Raw genomic sequence first — 16,685 nt, 5'->3', positions numbered from 1 at the left:
GACAGTACAACTCCCAAACTAAACACATGCAAATTTATATTATCACACACTTCCTTATCTTTATTACTCTCACACACTCTTTTTCACCTTCTTATTATATATATATTGAAATTATTTATAATAATAACTTTTCGTATTCACCATCTTGTTACAGTATAGCTTGGATAAGAATTAACATCGGAATCCTACTAAATTAAGATAAAAGCTTTTTATATAACACTTAATTATTAGAAGATAAAATATAATAAAGTAAATTTAAATAAAATTAAAATAATAGTAATTCTTGAAAAAAAAATGAAACATGATACTATAAATATAGGTATTTGAGAAGAGGGTCAAGAAAAGTTTTCAGAAATGAAGGGAGACAATTTTTACAGAAAAGAGTCTTCAAAGGAAGAGAAAGAAAATAAGGGGAAAGATAAGGAGGAGAAGGAAGAAGATAGGTTAACTAAGTTACCTGATGAAATTATTCTACACATCCTTTCTTTTGTTGATGCAAAAACCACAGTTCAAACATCTGTTCTGAACAAACGGTATAGGTATCTCTGGGCTTCCCTGCCCGTTCTTAACTTTGTTGACTCATTCGATCTTCCTGAAATTTTTAATTCTTTTGTAAGACATTTTTTGGCTTACAGAGATACTTCCATCAATATTTTCAATGTTAATTTAGAGTTTCTATATAGTTATGAAGATGAATATTTCAGAGACTACATGGTAGACCTCATCGTAAACTCCACCATTGAGCATGTTATTGGTACACCATCCGTCACCACTACCATTGAGGGACTTACAATTGATTCTTATTCTCTTATGAGTGATCTTCCTAAACTCTCTGTGTGTACATCTCTAACTACTCTCAAACTTTCTAACATATCAATTGATACCGCAAATTTCGATATTCCAACTCTTAAACACCTATACCTCTGTTATTGTCAATTTGATTGTGAATTGGAAAGCCCTTTTGATCCATTTAAGGGTTGTATCAATTTAGAATCTTTATATTTTCATGGTTGTACGTACTCTGCTGAAATCAATACCTTCAAAATCTCTCCCTCTCACCTTGTAGATTTAAATATGTCTGGTTTCATATCGAATGGGTACTTTCTATCTGACTCTGTCTTTAAGCTTCAATCACCAAGGCTTAAATATTTTAAATATACTGGTTATGATAATTTGTATCCTATTCTCACTGAGATTAATCTTCTCTTTGTGGAGAAAATATATATTGATTTACGTTGCTTGGATAATGATACTAATTCCTTATATACTTTGATTGAGCTATTTGAAATCATGCAAAGTGCAACATCCATATCTTTGTCATTAGAAATCATTCATGTAAGTATTTTTTTTTTCTTTTGTCAAATTATGATACTTTACGTTATCGTTATCGTTGTAGCACAAGAATTAAATTACAATTTTGTCTGATGTGATAATTCATTTTCTTTTTTTGTAGGTTTTATCTATGTTTTCTTATGAATTAGAGGATAAATGTTCTCCTTTCACTAGAATGCAAAATTATGAGATAATATGCGATGATTCTTCCTCCGCCATGCCTCGGGACGTAAAAAAATATTTGTTTGGTGCCTATTGATTTAATTTACATGGATGTTAAGGTAATTTCAACTAAAAGTTTTTTTTTTTTAAATATAAAAACAAATATTTTATTTATTTCTGAATCTTATTGTGTTTTTTTTTTGTTACAGGAGCAATATTGAAAACCCAATTTCGTTGAAGATGTCTTGTCGCGGGGAAGTTTAATCAATTTAGATGATATATTTCTCTAGCTTTTATAGAGGTTTCATAATTTTATTTATGAATAGAATAGTAGTGCCGGTGATTATTCCTTATTTTGTAGTTTTGATGTAAGGGATATCTTATATCACAGTTTCGTTTTTTTGCTATAATATTAACTTGTTTTTTTCTATTTCTTCTGAAAACAAATAAATTTAAATATATTTAAAATATATAACCTCATTTAAAATATAACGAATTAATTTTAATTTTTAGATGTAAACAGAACCAATATATTCATATTTTGTTATTTTCTATAATATAAGTCAAATCTTACGTTAATCAATTAAGATTATTTTATTGGACAAATCTTCCTAACCGAGCATTTATTTTGATTATTCATATTATAGGTCATCAAAAATTGATTTAACTATATTGAATAGGTAACAGTTATATTGAACTAAAAAATAATTGTTTTCGAATTGAATTGAATATTAAATCAAATAAACTCGTCTGTAGTGATAGTTAGTTCTAATTAAACTAATTTTTATTCTAATAAGTTAAACTGGACTTAATTTTTATTTAAAAACTTAAAAAAAATAGTTAAGTAAATAATAATTATATATCTTTATTCAAGCATATAAATTTTTCGATAAATAATAAAATTAAAAAATTGAAGACCCAAAGATTGATATAAACAAGTGACACAATTAAAACTCGGTCGCCGGGATGGCGTATCTTTTGTTTCTTCACACTTTAAACTATAATTCTGAAGTGCACCAAATAAAGTATATGACAGAATTTAATTTCTGAGTGACTTACCAAAACTTAAAAATTGTCTATGATAAATTATCCATTAAATTTACAAGCTATAGATAATTTTAGCTTGCATAAGGACTGTACCTGTACCTTTATAATAAATTAAAATTTTGGATAAATTTAGTCACTATATTATTACTAATTATACCCTTATAAGATATCTTCTTTTACTACTTCATATTGTTAATATTATAATTATTATTAAAATTATTATTATTATTATTATTATTATTATTATTACACTTATAAGTTCTCTACTCTTATCTTGAAATCTCATTTTAAAAAAATCAGAAAATAGAAAGTAAGTGCATTAATTCTAGTAATCTATAAAGTGTTTTGTGATTTTTATCAATGATATTAAGTGTTATAAAAAAAGTATTTATCTTAATTTATTAGGATTCCGATATCCAAACAATATTGTAACGAAGATGGTGAATAGGAAAAGTTAATATTATAAAATAATAAGAAGGTGAAAAAGAGTGTGTGAGAGTAATAAAGATAAGGAAGAATGTGATAATATAAATTTGCATGCGTTTAGTTTGGGCGTTGTGAATGCATTCTAATTTGTTGTGTGATAAATACTGTCACAAAATCAAACGATCGAGTCTTTACCATTCAAGAAATTGGAGTGCATAGAAAAAGACGAAGATGTTTGGATATTGTGAGAGTATTTGTTAGCAATTAGATGGAATGATTGAGAGATAACCAATGGAAGACTGCATAGGAAACTGCCAAACAAAACAAAAAGCATGCAAATATTAGACACTCAATCGTTACAATATTGTTTGGATATCGGAATCCTAATAAATTAAGATAAAAACTTTTTATATAACACTTAATATCATTGCTGAAAGAATAATAATTAGAAGATAAAATATAATAAAGTGAATTTAAATAAAATTAAAATAAAACAAATGATAGTAATTCTTGAAAAAAAATGAAAAATAATATTATAAATATAATTATTTGAGAAGGCCAAGAATATGAATAGAAGAAAACTTTACAGAAATGAAAGGAGACAATTTTTACAGAAGAGACTCTTCAAAAGAAGAGGAACAAAATAAGGGAAAAGATAAGGAGAAGGAAGAAGACATGTTAACTGAGTTACCTGAGGAAATTATTCTACACATCCTTTCTTTTGTGGATGCAAAAACCGCAGTTCAAACATCTGTTCTGAACAAACGTTGTAGGCATATCTGGTCTTTCCTGCCCGTTATTACCTTCGTTGACTCATTTGATGATCCTGCATTTTTTGAGGACTTTGTAAGAAACTTTTTGTCTTACAGAGATACTTCCACCAATGTTTTCAATCTTAATGTTATGTATCACTATAACCTTTATAATGATGATGTGGTAGATTTCATCATTGAGCATGTTGTTGATACACCATCCATCACCAATACCATTCAGGTACTTACAATTCTTGCTGAGTGTAGTGTTAGCAACCTTCCTAAACTTTCTTTATGTACATCTCTCACTACTCTCAAACTTTCTAACATATTCAATTACACCAGAAATTTCGATGTCCCTTCTCTTAAACACCTATACCTCCGCGGTTGTCGATTTTATTGTGGACCGGAAAACGCTTTTGATCCAGTTAAGGGTTGTATCAATTTGGAATCTCTACATTTTGGTAGTTGTATATGTTTTGGCTATGTCAATACCATCAAAATCTCTGCCTCCCACCTTCTAGACTTAAATGTATCACGTTTTAGAGTGGTTGATAGGTTTAACGATTACTATATCTTTGAGCTTCAAACTCCAAGGCTTCAATTTTTTAAATATACCGGTTCTTATTTATTTAGTTTTTCCACTGAGATTAATCTTCTCTTTGTGGAGAAAATATATATTGATGTACGTGGGTTGGCTAAAGTCACTGATTCCTTATATACTTTGATTGAGCTATTTGAAATCATGCAAAGCGCAAAATCTATATCTTTGTCATCCGAAATAATTGAAGTAAGTATTTTACTTTTCTCAAATTATTATACTTTACAATATCATTGTAGCACAATAATGGAATTACAATGTTGTCTGATGTGATAATTCATTTTCTTTTTTGTAGGTTTTATCTATGTTTTCTGATGAATTATAAGATAAATGTTCTCCTTTCACTAGAATGCAAACTTTTGAGTTAATAAACAATTCATATTTCTACTTGGCCGTCCCTCAGGATGTAAAAAATTATTTATTTGGTGTATCTTGTTGATTTGATTTACGTGGATGTCAAGGTAAGTTGTACTAAAAGAGTTTCTTTTTAATACAAAAACACGCTTCTTTATTTTACTGAATATTATGGTGTTAATTTTTGTTACAGGAGCAAAATGGAAGAACTAATATCGTTGAAGAGGTCTTTTTGCCTGAAGTTAATCGGAATTAGATGTTTTATTTCTCTATGTTTTATAATGAGTTTGTGTTTTTCTTTATCAATAGAATGGTAGTCCCTGTTATGTATTCAAGTTCTATCTTGTATGATAAATATTTTTTATTTTACCTATAATCTATGTTCTTTTACAGGAAAAATTTCTAAAACTTGTTGTGAGTTTCTTTTATTATAAACTTTTACATTAAAATAAATTATCCAAATGAATTTATGAACTCCATTCTTTAAATAATTCCATAACTTAAAATGTTACACACATTAATTTATAAAAATTTACTTAAATAAATGGAGATGATGTCTTATTCAAGTCATAGTTTAGTCACATTATGAGAATGCAGAAAATACAGAAATTACAGAAATATACTCATATTATGTTTTATCAAATTTATTTACTTTGTTTTTCTGTTCAAAAGTTATGTCTTAGGCTAATATTCATACAGGATCACATATTTAAATTTAGTATCAAATAAATTAATTAGTATGATCACAAGATAACAAAATAAATTATAAGTGAGTATTAAAAAATGTAGATAAATAGATAAACAATGTAAATAAATTAAAGAATTTGATGGAATATTTAAAATAAAACCAACAGACGGAAATAAAAAAAATGTAAACAGAGAAACATAATGGACAAATTTGTTATGTTATTGTACAGTATTTAACACACAAGAAATTGGAATACATAGAAAAAGTGGAAGATCTTTGAATATTGTGAGAGTATTTATTAGCACTTAGGTTGAGTGATTGAGAGAGAACCAATGGAAGGACTGCATAGGCAACTGCCAAACAAAATGCATGCAAATATTAGAGACTGTTGGACTTTGTGACAGTATTTATCACACAACAAATTAGAGTGCATACTAAACTCCCAAACTAAACCCATGCAAATTTATAATATCCCATCAAATGTCTATATTTTTAAAACTGAATACTAAACAGAAGTTCATTTCTCAACATTAGGATGGAAAAAAGCATTTAAACCTTTAAAATCTCATTGTATTACAATAACGTAATTACAATGTTGTCTAATGTCATAATTCTTTTTTTCGTATGTTTTGTCTATGTTTTCTGATGTATTGGAGGATGCATCTTCTCCTTTCACTAGAATGCAAACTTTTGAGTTAATATGTGATGCATCTTCCTCCTCTGCCATGCCTCAGGACGTAAAAGAATATTTATTTGGTACATCTTGTTGATTTAATTTACGTGGACGTGAAGGTAATGTGAGGGTAAGTAATTCTAAAAGATTTTATTTTTTTAAACTTGAAAAGACACATATTTCTTGTTCTGAATTACATGTTTATTTTCATAAGTCACCACGGGTGCAAGACTCGCCATAGTCCGACTCTCATTTTAAAGTTCGGACGAGTCAAGTCTAGAAAATAATATGCTTAGGTTGTGTTTTCTAACTGTTTTGTTTTCAATTCACTCTTATATGATCACATGCTTAATCTTCTGTTATATGTATTTGTTTATATAATTAGCTCACCCTTGCTTGTTTGTGTTTGTGTTTGTTGCCTGCTTTTACTTTTGCGATGTCATATAAAATTATTGACTCTAGAGATATAGTAATATGGAGAAGACAAAATTGTTTCAAGCACCGACAGAACCGGAAGCACCCTTTGTTTCAAACAGGGGAGGGCGGGTTATTCACATTTCATTTGATGGTCAGAGGCGAATTGAAAGCTAAGCTGTGGTAATTCTAAGGATTCCCCCTGGGAAAAAGAGAGATGTCTCCTACGTTACCATAAAGGGGTGATAATAGAGTCGTGGATTGGGATCCGGATCTAAGAGTTCTCCTTCCTTGTGGCTAGCTTCCTTCAGCTGCAATAAGTATCTAATCTCTACCTCTTTCTGACTTCAAGTACCGATCTTCTATCAAAGGAACCTTTCCAGAAGTGCCCTTCCTTGGTTTAGTCCAGTCTGCATTCTTCGCTTAGTGTCAATCTTTTATGATAGAGTTAGGCTCTTCGTAAGATAGCCAAGGGTAACTTTCCTATCAATCAAGTAAAGGAGACCCACATGCCCACTTCTCCTTCCCCGCCCCATTTCTGGGATGGGCCTCGCTGTCGCCTTTGGCTCGAGCTACTTTTTCTCCTGGGAACCAATAACATAAGGTGAATGAGGCCTCAGTGGAGAATGTCCTGGAGGGGAGTGAGGAAGCAGCTTCTTAGTCTTTCTAGGAATTCCATAGTTTTCCCATACATCTGAACAATTTCAGTCCTTGTATTTCGAAGTACTTTAGTATTCCACGTTTTTAAATTTCCTCTACATTCTGGATTACTGTAATCTTTAATTTTAATTTCTTAGAACCTTATCTGCTATTTTATTATTCCAACTGCTTTCTATTATCATCCATGTTGACGTCTTAATTTTTATACCCGAAATGAAGTATAAAATTGGGATGTCACATATAACATACTATAATTAGTATTCAGGAGTGTTCTCTGTGATTTGTCAAAAAGGAAAAACAATGTTTAGAAAGTCAATTATTATATATATATATATACCTTCAATATCGCTAAATATATGTAACTTAATATGTTGTATGTACATATCATTAATACCTTTAGTGTTTTAATTTTTAATATATTTTGCTTTTGCACATAATTTAAAAAACCAAGTCTCTTATCCTTTTGTTTCTTCACAAAATGTACTTTCAGTTGGTTATAAGTGCACATAAAGTATATGACACAATCGAACTTCTGTCATATATTTATGAAAATATGGAAATTACCTATGAGAAATTACCCACGTAATATAAAAGCTATAGCTAACTTTAGCTTGCATAAGGACTGTACCTGTGTATAATAAGTTGATTATAGCATACGAAATTTACTTATTCTATCACTAAACTTTAATTATATAATCTTATTTACCATAAATGAAATTGGAGTGCATAGGAAAAGTCGAAGATCATTGGATATTGTGAGATTATTTATTAGCAATGGAAGGACTGCATAGGAAACTGCCAAAGAAAATCCATGCAAATATTAGACACTCAATCGTTGGATTTTCTGATAGTATTTATGACACAACAAATTAGAGTGCATACACNATTCCCAAACAAAACGCATGCAAATTTATATTATCACACTCTTCCTTATCTTTATTTCTCTCAAACACTCTTTTCCACCTTCTTATTATATATTTTAAAATCATTTATAATAATAACTTTTCGTATTCATCATCTTCGTTACAGTATTGCTTTGATAAGAATTACCATCGGAATGCTACTAAATTAAGATATAATTACTTTTTATATAACACTTAATTATTAGAAGATAAAATATAATAAAGTAAATTTAAATAAAATTAAAATAATAGTAATTCTTGAAAAGAAAATGAAACATAATACTATAAATATAGGTATTTGAGAAGAGGGTCAAGAAAACTTTTCAGAAATGAAGGGAGACAATTTTTACAGAAAAGAGTCTTCAAAGGAAGAGAAAGAAAATAAGGGGAAAGATAAGGAGAAGGAAGAAGATAGGTTAACTAAGTTACCTGATGAAATTATTGTACACATCCTTTCTTTTGTTGATGCAAAAACCGCAGTTCAAACATCAGTTCTGAACAAGCGGTATAGGTATCTTTGGGCTACCCTGCCCGTTATTAACATCGTTGACTCATTCGATGATCCTTCCTTTTTTGAGGCTTTTGTAAGAACTTTTTTGGCTTACAGAGATACTTCCATCAATATTTTCAATGTTAATTTAGAGTGTTTACATAGCCTTGATGACCGATATTTGCTAAACGACATTGTAAGTTCCATCGTAGACTCCATCATTGAGCATGTTTTTGATATACCATCCTTCACCACTACCGTTCAGGTACTTACAATCGATGCTTATTGTTGTGTGAGTGACCTTCCTAAACTTTCTGCATGTACATCTCTCACTACTCTCAAACTTTGTGACATATTCAGTGAGGACGCAAATTTCGATATTCCTTCTCTTAAACACCTATACCTCTGTGAATGTCTTTTTTCCTGTGAATTGGAAAACCCATTTGATCCATTTAAGAGTTGTGTCAATTTGGAATCTTCTCTTTGTGGAGGAACTATATATTGATGTAGGTTTGTTGCCTAAAGATATTTATTCCTTATATACTCTGATTGAGCTATTTGAAATAATGCAAATGGCAAAATCTATATCTCTGTCATCCAAAACCATTGAAGTAAGTATTTTTCTTTTGTCAAATTAAGATACTTTACAATATCATTCTAACACAAGAATTCAATTACAATGTTATCAAATGTGATAATTCATACTCTCTTTTGTAGGTTTTATCTATGTTTCCTGATGAATTAGAGGATAAATGTTCTCCTTTCACTAGAATGGAAACTTTTGAGTTAATATGCAATGCATCTTCTTCCTCCGCCATGCCTAAAGACGTAAAAAAATATTTATTTGGCACATCTTGTTGATTTAATTTACATGTATGCAAAGGTAAGTTTTACCAAATTGTTTTTTTTTTTTCAAATATTAAAACATGCTTATATCTTTTTCTGAATATTGGTATTTATTTTGGTTACAGGAGCAAAATGGAAAAACCAATGTGTTGAATATGTCTTTTTGCGGAGGAGTTAAACGGAATTAGATGTTGTATTTGGTTTTATAAAGAATTCATGTTTCTCTCTATGAATAGAATAGTAGTCCCGGTGATTATTCCTTATTTTGTATTTCATATATATTCAAGTTCTATCTTGAATGTTGAATTTTTTTAATTATAAACTTGTACAATAAAAATAATAACTCAAATCAATTTCTGAACTTCAATTTGAAAATAACTCCATAATTTGAATTTTTAGTCTCATTAATATATAAAAATTACTTATAATCAAATCGACATGATGTCTTATTCAAGTCATAGTTTCGTTTTTTAATCATGATATTAACTTATACATATCTATTTTTTCTGAAAATATTTAAATTTGAACATCACTTAAAATATATTATCACATATTTAAAATTCTACAAAACCAAAATATACAGATTTTTGTTATTTTTTATAAAATAAGTCAAATGTTACATTAATCAATTAATATTATCTAATGAGACAATTCTTCCTACCCATACATATATTTGATTATTAATATTAGAGGTTATCAAAATTAATTGTGCTTATATAAAAAATTACACTTAATTAAAAATAGTTATTTTGAACTGAATTAAAAATTAATTCAAATCAACTGAATTAATCTACTTTGTGTTCTAATAAACTAAACTAAAGAGATCTTAACTATTATTCAAAAACCTTAGAAAAGAAATTACGTAGATAAGAAATATTTGTCTTTATTCAATGTGTTATATGAAATATAGTCAGATTGTCTTACGCTTTACAAATTATGGTATTAATGATTAATTATTGGGTTTTATTGTCTAAAAATATATTGCATTAATGGTTAAACAATGTATTTGGTTGTCAGAAGATCCATAAATACATTGAAGTATAATCATCTTGATCTATCAGAATAAAAATATAGACCTCTTTTTGAAACATATCTGATTCTGACGTCGGAGTGTCTTCTACAGGTCAACCATCACTCGTGAAAGATTATTTGAAGAGTTGGACGATCGGAACTTGAAAAAAAAAAAGACGACTAACCTCTGACAAATGTAACCAAAACATTCAAGAATATAGAATTTTCCATAAACAAAAAATTAAAAAGTTGAAATGAATCAAATCGAACCAAAGAGGCGGGCTGAAATTCGATCAACATGACGGACATAATAAAAATCAATCAAGTCAATAACGACCTAAAAATTCGATCAACTTGACGGTCACAATAAAAACTGGAATAACGATCTAAAATTAATCAAATTAAGTCGAGATGACCACAAAGAAAACTTAATCAAGTCACATGTTCCTATTTTTTAAAACCTATTTTAAATCCTCCATACGCAGAAATCATTGATTTAATCATACCTGGGTGCAATTTAAGTTTAGCCATTTATAAAATAAAATCACTTACTTTATTTAACACAAACTCTGTGGTATGCTAAAGTCAAAGATTCCACTCAATACCTCTTTACTGAATCTCCATTGTCAATGCATATACTAACATCATCACCACAAAGAAATTATTCTTGAAATTTTTTTAAAACCATCACCTTACTTACTTGTCCACAATCGTAATCATAACCACAAATGTTTACAAACAATACAATAAACATATATAAGTTTCATCTCATATTTTTAAAATAATGAGTCTCATTACTTTTAAACTACTATCATTATAAAATGTCATTTTGTTAGTTAACCATGATAATTAAATAGTTAGTTAATCATATTTAGTTAATTGTGATTAGTTAATTACGATTAATTAACTATTAGTGTATGGACCTAATGATAAAAATAGTTAAGTCTAAGCTTTAGTCCGAGGAGCTGAAAATAACAAGAAAAAACCTGCTAAGTTATATAAAGTATAATGATAAGCACGAATAAGTTTAAGTGACTGTTCGAAAAAAAAAAGTTCTAATAAGATACCGACTTTCAAATATAGAACAACATCAACAATATGCACCAACCTTACATTTTTTTATATAATGATATAAAATAATAAATAACTAATAGTTAAACACTTAAAATACAACGAACGTAATTAAATAAATAAAAAGTGTAAACAGAGAAATAATGGACAATTTGTTAATGACAGTATTTACCACACAAGAAATTAGATATTGTGAGAGTATTTATCAGTAATTAGGTTTAATAATTGAGAGATAAGCAATGGAAGGACTGCATAGGAAACTGTCAAGCAAAACGCATGCAAATATTAGACACTCAATCGTTGGAATTTGTGACAGTATTTATCACACAACAAATTAGAGTGCATACACAACTCCCAAACTAAACCCATGCAAATTTATATTATCACACTCTTTTCCTTATCTTTATTACTCTCACAAAATCTTTTTCACCTTCTTATTATTATATATATTGAAATTATTTATAATAATAACTTTTCATATTCACCATCTTCGTTACGATATTGTTTGGATATCGGAATCCTAATAAATTATAAGATAAAAACTTTTTATATAACACTTAATATCATTGCTGAAAAAATAATAGTTAGAAGATAAAATATAAAAAGTGAATTTAAATAAAATTAAATTAAAACAAAAAATAGTATTTGTTTGAAAAAAGTGAAAAATAATACTATAAATATTGGTATTTGAGAAGAGGAAGAAAACGAAGAGAAGAAAACTTTACAGAAATGAAAGGAAAGAATTTTTACAGAAGAGACTCTTCAAAAAAAAGGAAAAAAAATAAGAAGGAAGAAGACATGTTGCCTGGGTTACCTGAGGAAATTATTCTACAAATCCTTTCTTTTGTGGATGCAAAAACCGCAGTTCAAACATCAGTTTTGAACAAACGGTGTAGGTATCTGTGGGCTTCCCTGCCCGTTATTAACTTTGATGATGCGTCATTCCAAGATGCTATGTCTTTTGAGGATTTTGTAGATAATTTTTTGTCTTGCAGAGATACTTCCACCATTGTTTCCAATGTTAATTTAAAGTGTCACTATAATGTGGTAGATTCCATCATTGAGCATCTTATTGATACACTATCCATAACCACTACCGTTGAGGTACTTACAATTCGTGCTTCTTGTCTTGAGAGCAAACTTCCTAAACTCTCTTTATTTACATCTCTCACTACTCTCAAACTTTCATTCATATTGATTGAGATTACAAATTTCGAATTTCCTTCTCTTAAACACCTATACCTCAGTTGTTGTGAAATTTATTATTTTGGAAGTGAAAAGCTGTTTGATCCATTTAAGGGTTGTGTCAATTTGGAATCTTTATATTTTCATAGATTCATATACTATGGTGACACCCATACCTTCAAAATCTCTGCCTCCCACCTTGTAGACTTAAATATATCACATTTTACAGTGTTTGGGGAGTTTGAAAATGACTGTGTCTTTGAGCTTCAAACACCAAGGCTTCAATATTTTAAATATACTGTTTCTGTTTATTTATATCCTATTCTCACTAAGACTAATCTTCTCTTTGTGGAGAAAATATATATTCATATATGTTCGTTGGAGAAAGATACTGATTCCTTAAATACTTTGATTGAGCTATTTGAAATCATGCAAAGGGCAGAATCTATATCCTTGTCATCCAATATCATTGAAGTAAGTATTTTTCTTTTGTCAAATTGTGATACTTTACAATATCTTGGTAGCACAAGAATAGAATTGCAGTGTTGTCTGATGTTATAATTCATACTTTTTTTTTTGTAGGTTTTATCTATGTTCCCTGATAAATTAAAGGATGAATCTTCTCCTTTCACTAGAATGCAAACTTTTGAGTTAATATGTGATAAATCTTCCTCTTTTATCATGCCTAAGGACGTAATAACTTATTTATTTGGTGCTTCTTGTTGATTTATTTTTAATGGATATGAAGGTAAATATTCTAAAATATTTTCAAAAAAATATAGAAACACAATTATTTCTTTTTCTGAATATTTTTGGTGTTTATTTTGGTTCCAGGATCAAAATGGAAAAACCAATATTGTTGAAGATGGCCTTTGCGAGGAAGTTAAACGGAATTAGATGTTATATTTCCCTAGGTTTTATAAAGAACTCATGTTTTTCTTCACGAATAAAATAGTTGTTCCGGTAATTATCTCTTATTTTGTAGTCTTGATGTAAGGGATATATCCTATGTATTCAAGTTCTACCTTAAATGATAAATCTTTTTTATCTTACCTATAGTTCTGTGTTATTTTGTTATGTGTTTTTTTTTTTTTTATTATAAACTTTTACATTAAAAATAATAATATATATGAAGTTATGTACTCTAATCTTAAAATAACTATAAATTAAACTGTTAGTTATCTTAATATATGAAAATTTACTTAAATAAAACGGGATAATTTCTTATTCAAGTCATAGTTTCGTTTTTTAAAAATAATGATTTCTATATTTGTCTAGTTGATTATGATCCTAGTTATTTTGTAAACGTTATTAGTGTTCCTTATTCAAAATAGTGGGATATGGTCATTTGTACTGAAATGAAATTTAGAAAATTTGTACTAGGGTCATATTAGATTTGTCTAAAGGAACAAAATTTATTGGTTGTAAGTGGATCTTTAAGAAAAAAATATCACCTTAATGAATTTATAAAGATGTATAAGGTATGATTAGTAGCAAAAGATTTTACTCAACAGCCCAACATAGATTATTTTGACACCTTTAGGATTTCCTATTCTAGTGTTGTTAGGATTTCCTATTCTAGTGTTGTTAGCCTTAGCAGTTATCTATAAACTATGGAGTTTAAAACTCTCAATTTGTATCTAGTTAAGGGAATGTGTCCAAACTTTTAAAATCTTTATATGGATTGAAATAAACATCAAAACAATAACTTGAAAAACTTGATAATATATTATTATGTGATGATTTTTTCTCTAAATGATACTGATAAATGCTTGTATTCTAAATCTGAAAATGATGATTGGCTTATTATATGCTTGTACATGGATGATATACTAATTTTTAGTTCATGCAATGTTTCTAGCATATAACTAAATTGATACTTTCAATTGATTTTAAGTGCACATAAATAAGTATATATGACAAGATTGAATTTCTGTTATATATTTATGAAAATATGGAAATTATCTATGAGAAATACCCACATAATATAAAAGCTATAGCTAACTTTAGCTTGCATAAGGACTGTACCTGTGCTATCACTAAACTTTAATTATCTGAAATAAGTTGATTATAGCATATGAAATTTACCTATGCTATCACTAAACTTTAATTATATGCTTATGTCAATATATAATTTTGCATAATTTTTATTCTTTATTTTACTTTAAAGTTTTAATATCTAGACGTTATTTAAAAATTTTGATGTATTGTATATGTACTAGCTGTTATTTCAAAATCACGCCGAATAGATTGTAGGATAAAATTGATAAGTTTTGATCCAGTTAGTCATCTAATTAAGCTAAATAAGTTAGCAAGTCTAAAAAAAATCAGTTGCTTATAAAAAAAAAAATCTATAAATATAAATAAAAGATATGATTGTTGAAACTTAGTGACACAATGTTTAGAACATTGATTATTAAACTGTTCATATATCAAACTTATGTAAGTAGTAAAATATGTTTAGCATTTACATTCGATCGGATAAGTTGGAGCATATGAAAAGCAAAGAAAAGAGCTAAGAAGTAAAGAGAAAAAAGTCATTTAAAGTTAACACTTTATCTCATACACCTAAAACAATTTATAACATTGCAATACATAACTTATAACTTATAAAATATTGAAATTAAAAATTCATTCTTAAATTATTTTCATCAATAATTTTATTTTTATTTTATAATTTTATCACTTCTTATTTTCGTAATAAACAATATAAGATCATCTAGAGAAAAAGAAATCAGAAGACAAAATATAATAAATGAATTGAAATTAAACAAAATTTAAAAAAGAAAATAGGGACACAATAAAAATAATATATATTTTTTAAAATTAGAGCCACTTTGAAAAAGAGTGACATGTGAAATTATAAAAATAAATATTATAGAAATTCTATACCAAAAATAAAAATAAGTTCAAATAAATGAACGAGAAAATATCTCACTCTACAATTTCGAAATCAGGTGATTCAAATCCTCTGCTTTAAGTGTAGTAGGTTTTAAAATGGATGACTGTATTGTTGAGCTTCATACACTAATATCTTTTAAATATTTTGACATTCATTTGTATTATTTTTTCCTTTAAGCTTAATCTATAGAGGTCACATTAATAAACAATAATTTACTTAGCAATTCACATTAATAATTTACTTAATACACAATAATTTACTTAAACAAACGACGTGATTCGATAATTATTTATAAAATAAGTGAAATGTTACTTTTGTCAAATCTTATTGTCAATACATGTATTTGATGATTAATATTGGACTTCTACAACCAATGAAAGGACTGCATACAGAACAGCAAATCAAAATACATGCAAATTCATATTGTCAGACTCTGCCTTAAAATGTCTGTCACCATCTTTATCACTACCACACTCCTATTCACCTTCTTAATATTTAAAACCATTGAACGTTACAGTTGTATAAATTAAATACAATAAAAATAATTAAGTTTTAATATTTTTAATAAAACCATCAGTTCTAAAATATCATTTTGTTAGTCTTTACTAAAAGCCCAACTAACCAAAGGCAAGGTCCAAAAATGTAACATGCGCAATACCTTCAACTAGATAACCGAGTAATATTGGCTTTGCTGCATTATGAATGCAGAAAATACAAAATTTATTTTTTAAGAGCCAAAACAGAACATCTTTAGAAGGTTGAGAGTACAACGGACGTAATTAAATAAATAAAAAAAGTAAACAGAGAAACGTAATGGCCAAATTTGTTATCTTATTGTGAAAGTATTTACCACAAATGAAATTGGAGTGCATAGGAAAAGTCGAAGATCATTGGATATTATTGTCAGAGTATTTATTAGAAATTAGGTTTAATGATTAAGAGATAAGCAATGGAAGGACTGCATAGGCAACTGCGAAACAAAACGCAAAACGCATGCAAATATTAGATACTGTATAGTTGGATTTTGTGAGAGTATTTATCACACAACAAATTAGAATGCATTCACAACGCCCAAACCTGTAACCTGTAACCTGTAACCTGTAACCTGTAACCTGTAACCTGTAACCTGTAACCTGTAACCTGTAACCTGTAACCTGTAACCTGTAACC

General features: G+C 28.2%; 3 protein-coding genes across 3 annotated transcripts; all 3 read left to right on the top strand.

The window, feature by feature from the left end:
- Positions 1–354: 354 nt before the first annotated feature.
- On the top strand, positions 355–1,715 carry LOC106763215 (F-box/FBD/LRR-repeat protein At5g53840-like). Its single transcript, XM_014647424.1, has 3 exons — positions 355–1,335; positions 1,454–1,561; positions 1,704–1,715. The coding sequence occupies exons 1-3, from the start codon at positions 355–357 to the stop codon at positions 1,713–1,715; spliced, it is 1,101 nt and encodes a 366-aa protein (XP_014502910.1).
- Positions 1,716–3,558: 1,843 nt separating this feature from the next.
- On the top strand, positions 3,559–4,930 carry LOC106763214 (F-box/LRR-repeat protein 25-like). The gene is made up of 2 exons (XM_014647423.1): positions 3,559–3,960; positions 4,868–4,930. The coding sequence occupies exons 1-2, from the start codon at positions 3,559–3,561 to the stop codon at positions 4,928–4,930; spliced, it is 465 nt and encodes a 154-aa protein (XP_014502909.1).
- A 7,297-nt stretch (positions 4,931–12,227) lies between these two features.
- LOC106763213 (putative FBD-associated F-box protein At5g56440) lies at positions 12,228–13,511 on the top strand. Its single transcript, XM_014647421.1, has 3 exons — positions 12,228–12,533; positions 13,197–13,307; positions 13,449–13,511. Exons 1-3 carry the CDS (start codon positions 12,228–12,230, stop codon positions 13,509–13,511), a joined length of 480 nt encoding a protein of 159 aa, XP_014502907.1.
- Positions 13,512–16,685: the final 3,174 nt, after the last annotated feature.

The sequence above is a fragment of the Vigna radiata genome, chromosome 6 (genome assembly GCF_000741045.1).
Source record: "Vigna radiata var. radiata cultivar VC1973A chromosome 6, Vradiata_ver6, whole genome shotgun sequence".
Taxonomy (NCBI): domain Eukaryota; kingdom Viridiplantae; phylum Streptophyta; class Magnoliopsida; order Fabales; family Fabaceae; genus Vigna; species Vigna radiata.
This window is presented reverse-complemented; position numbering and strand designations above follow the sequence as displayed.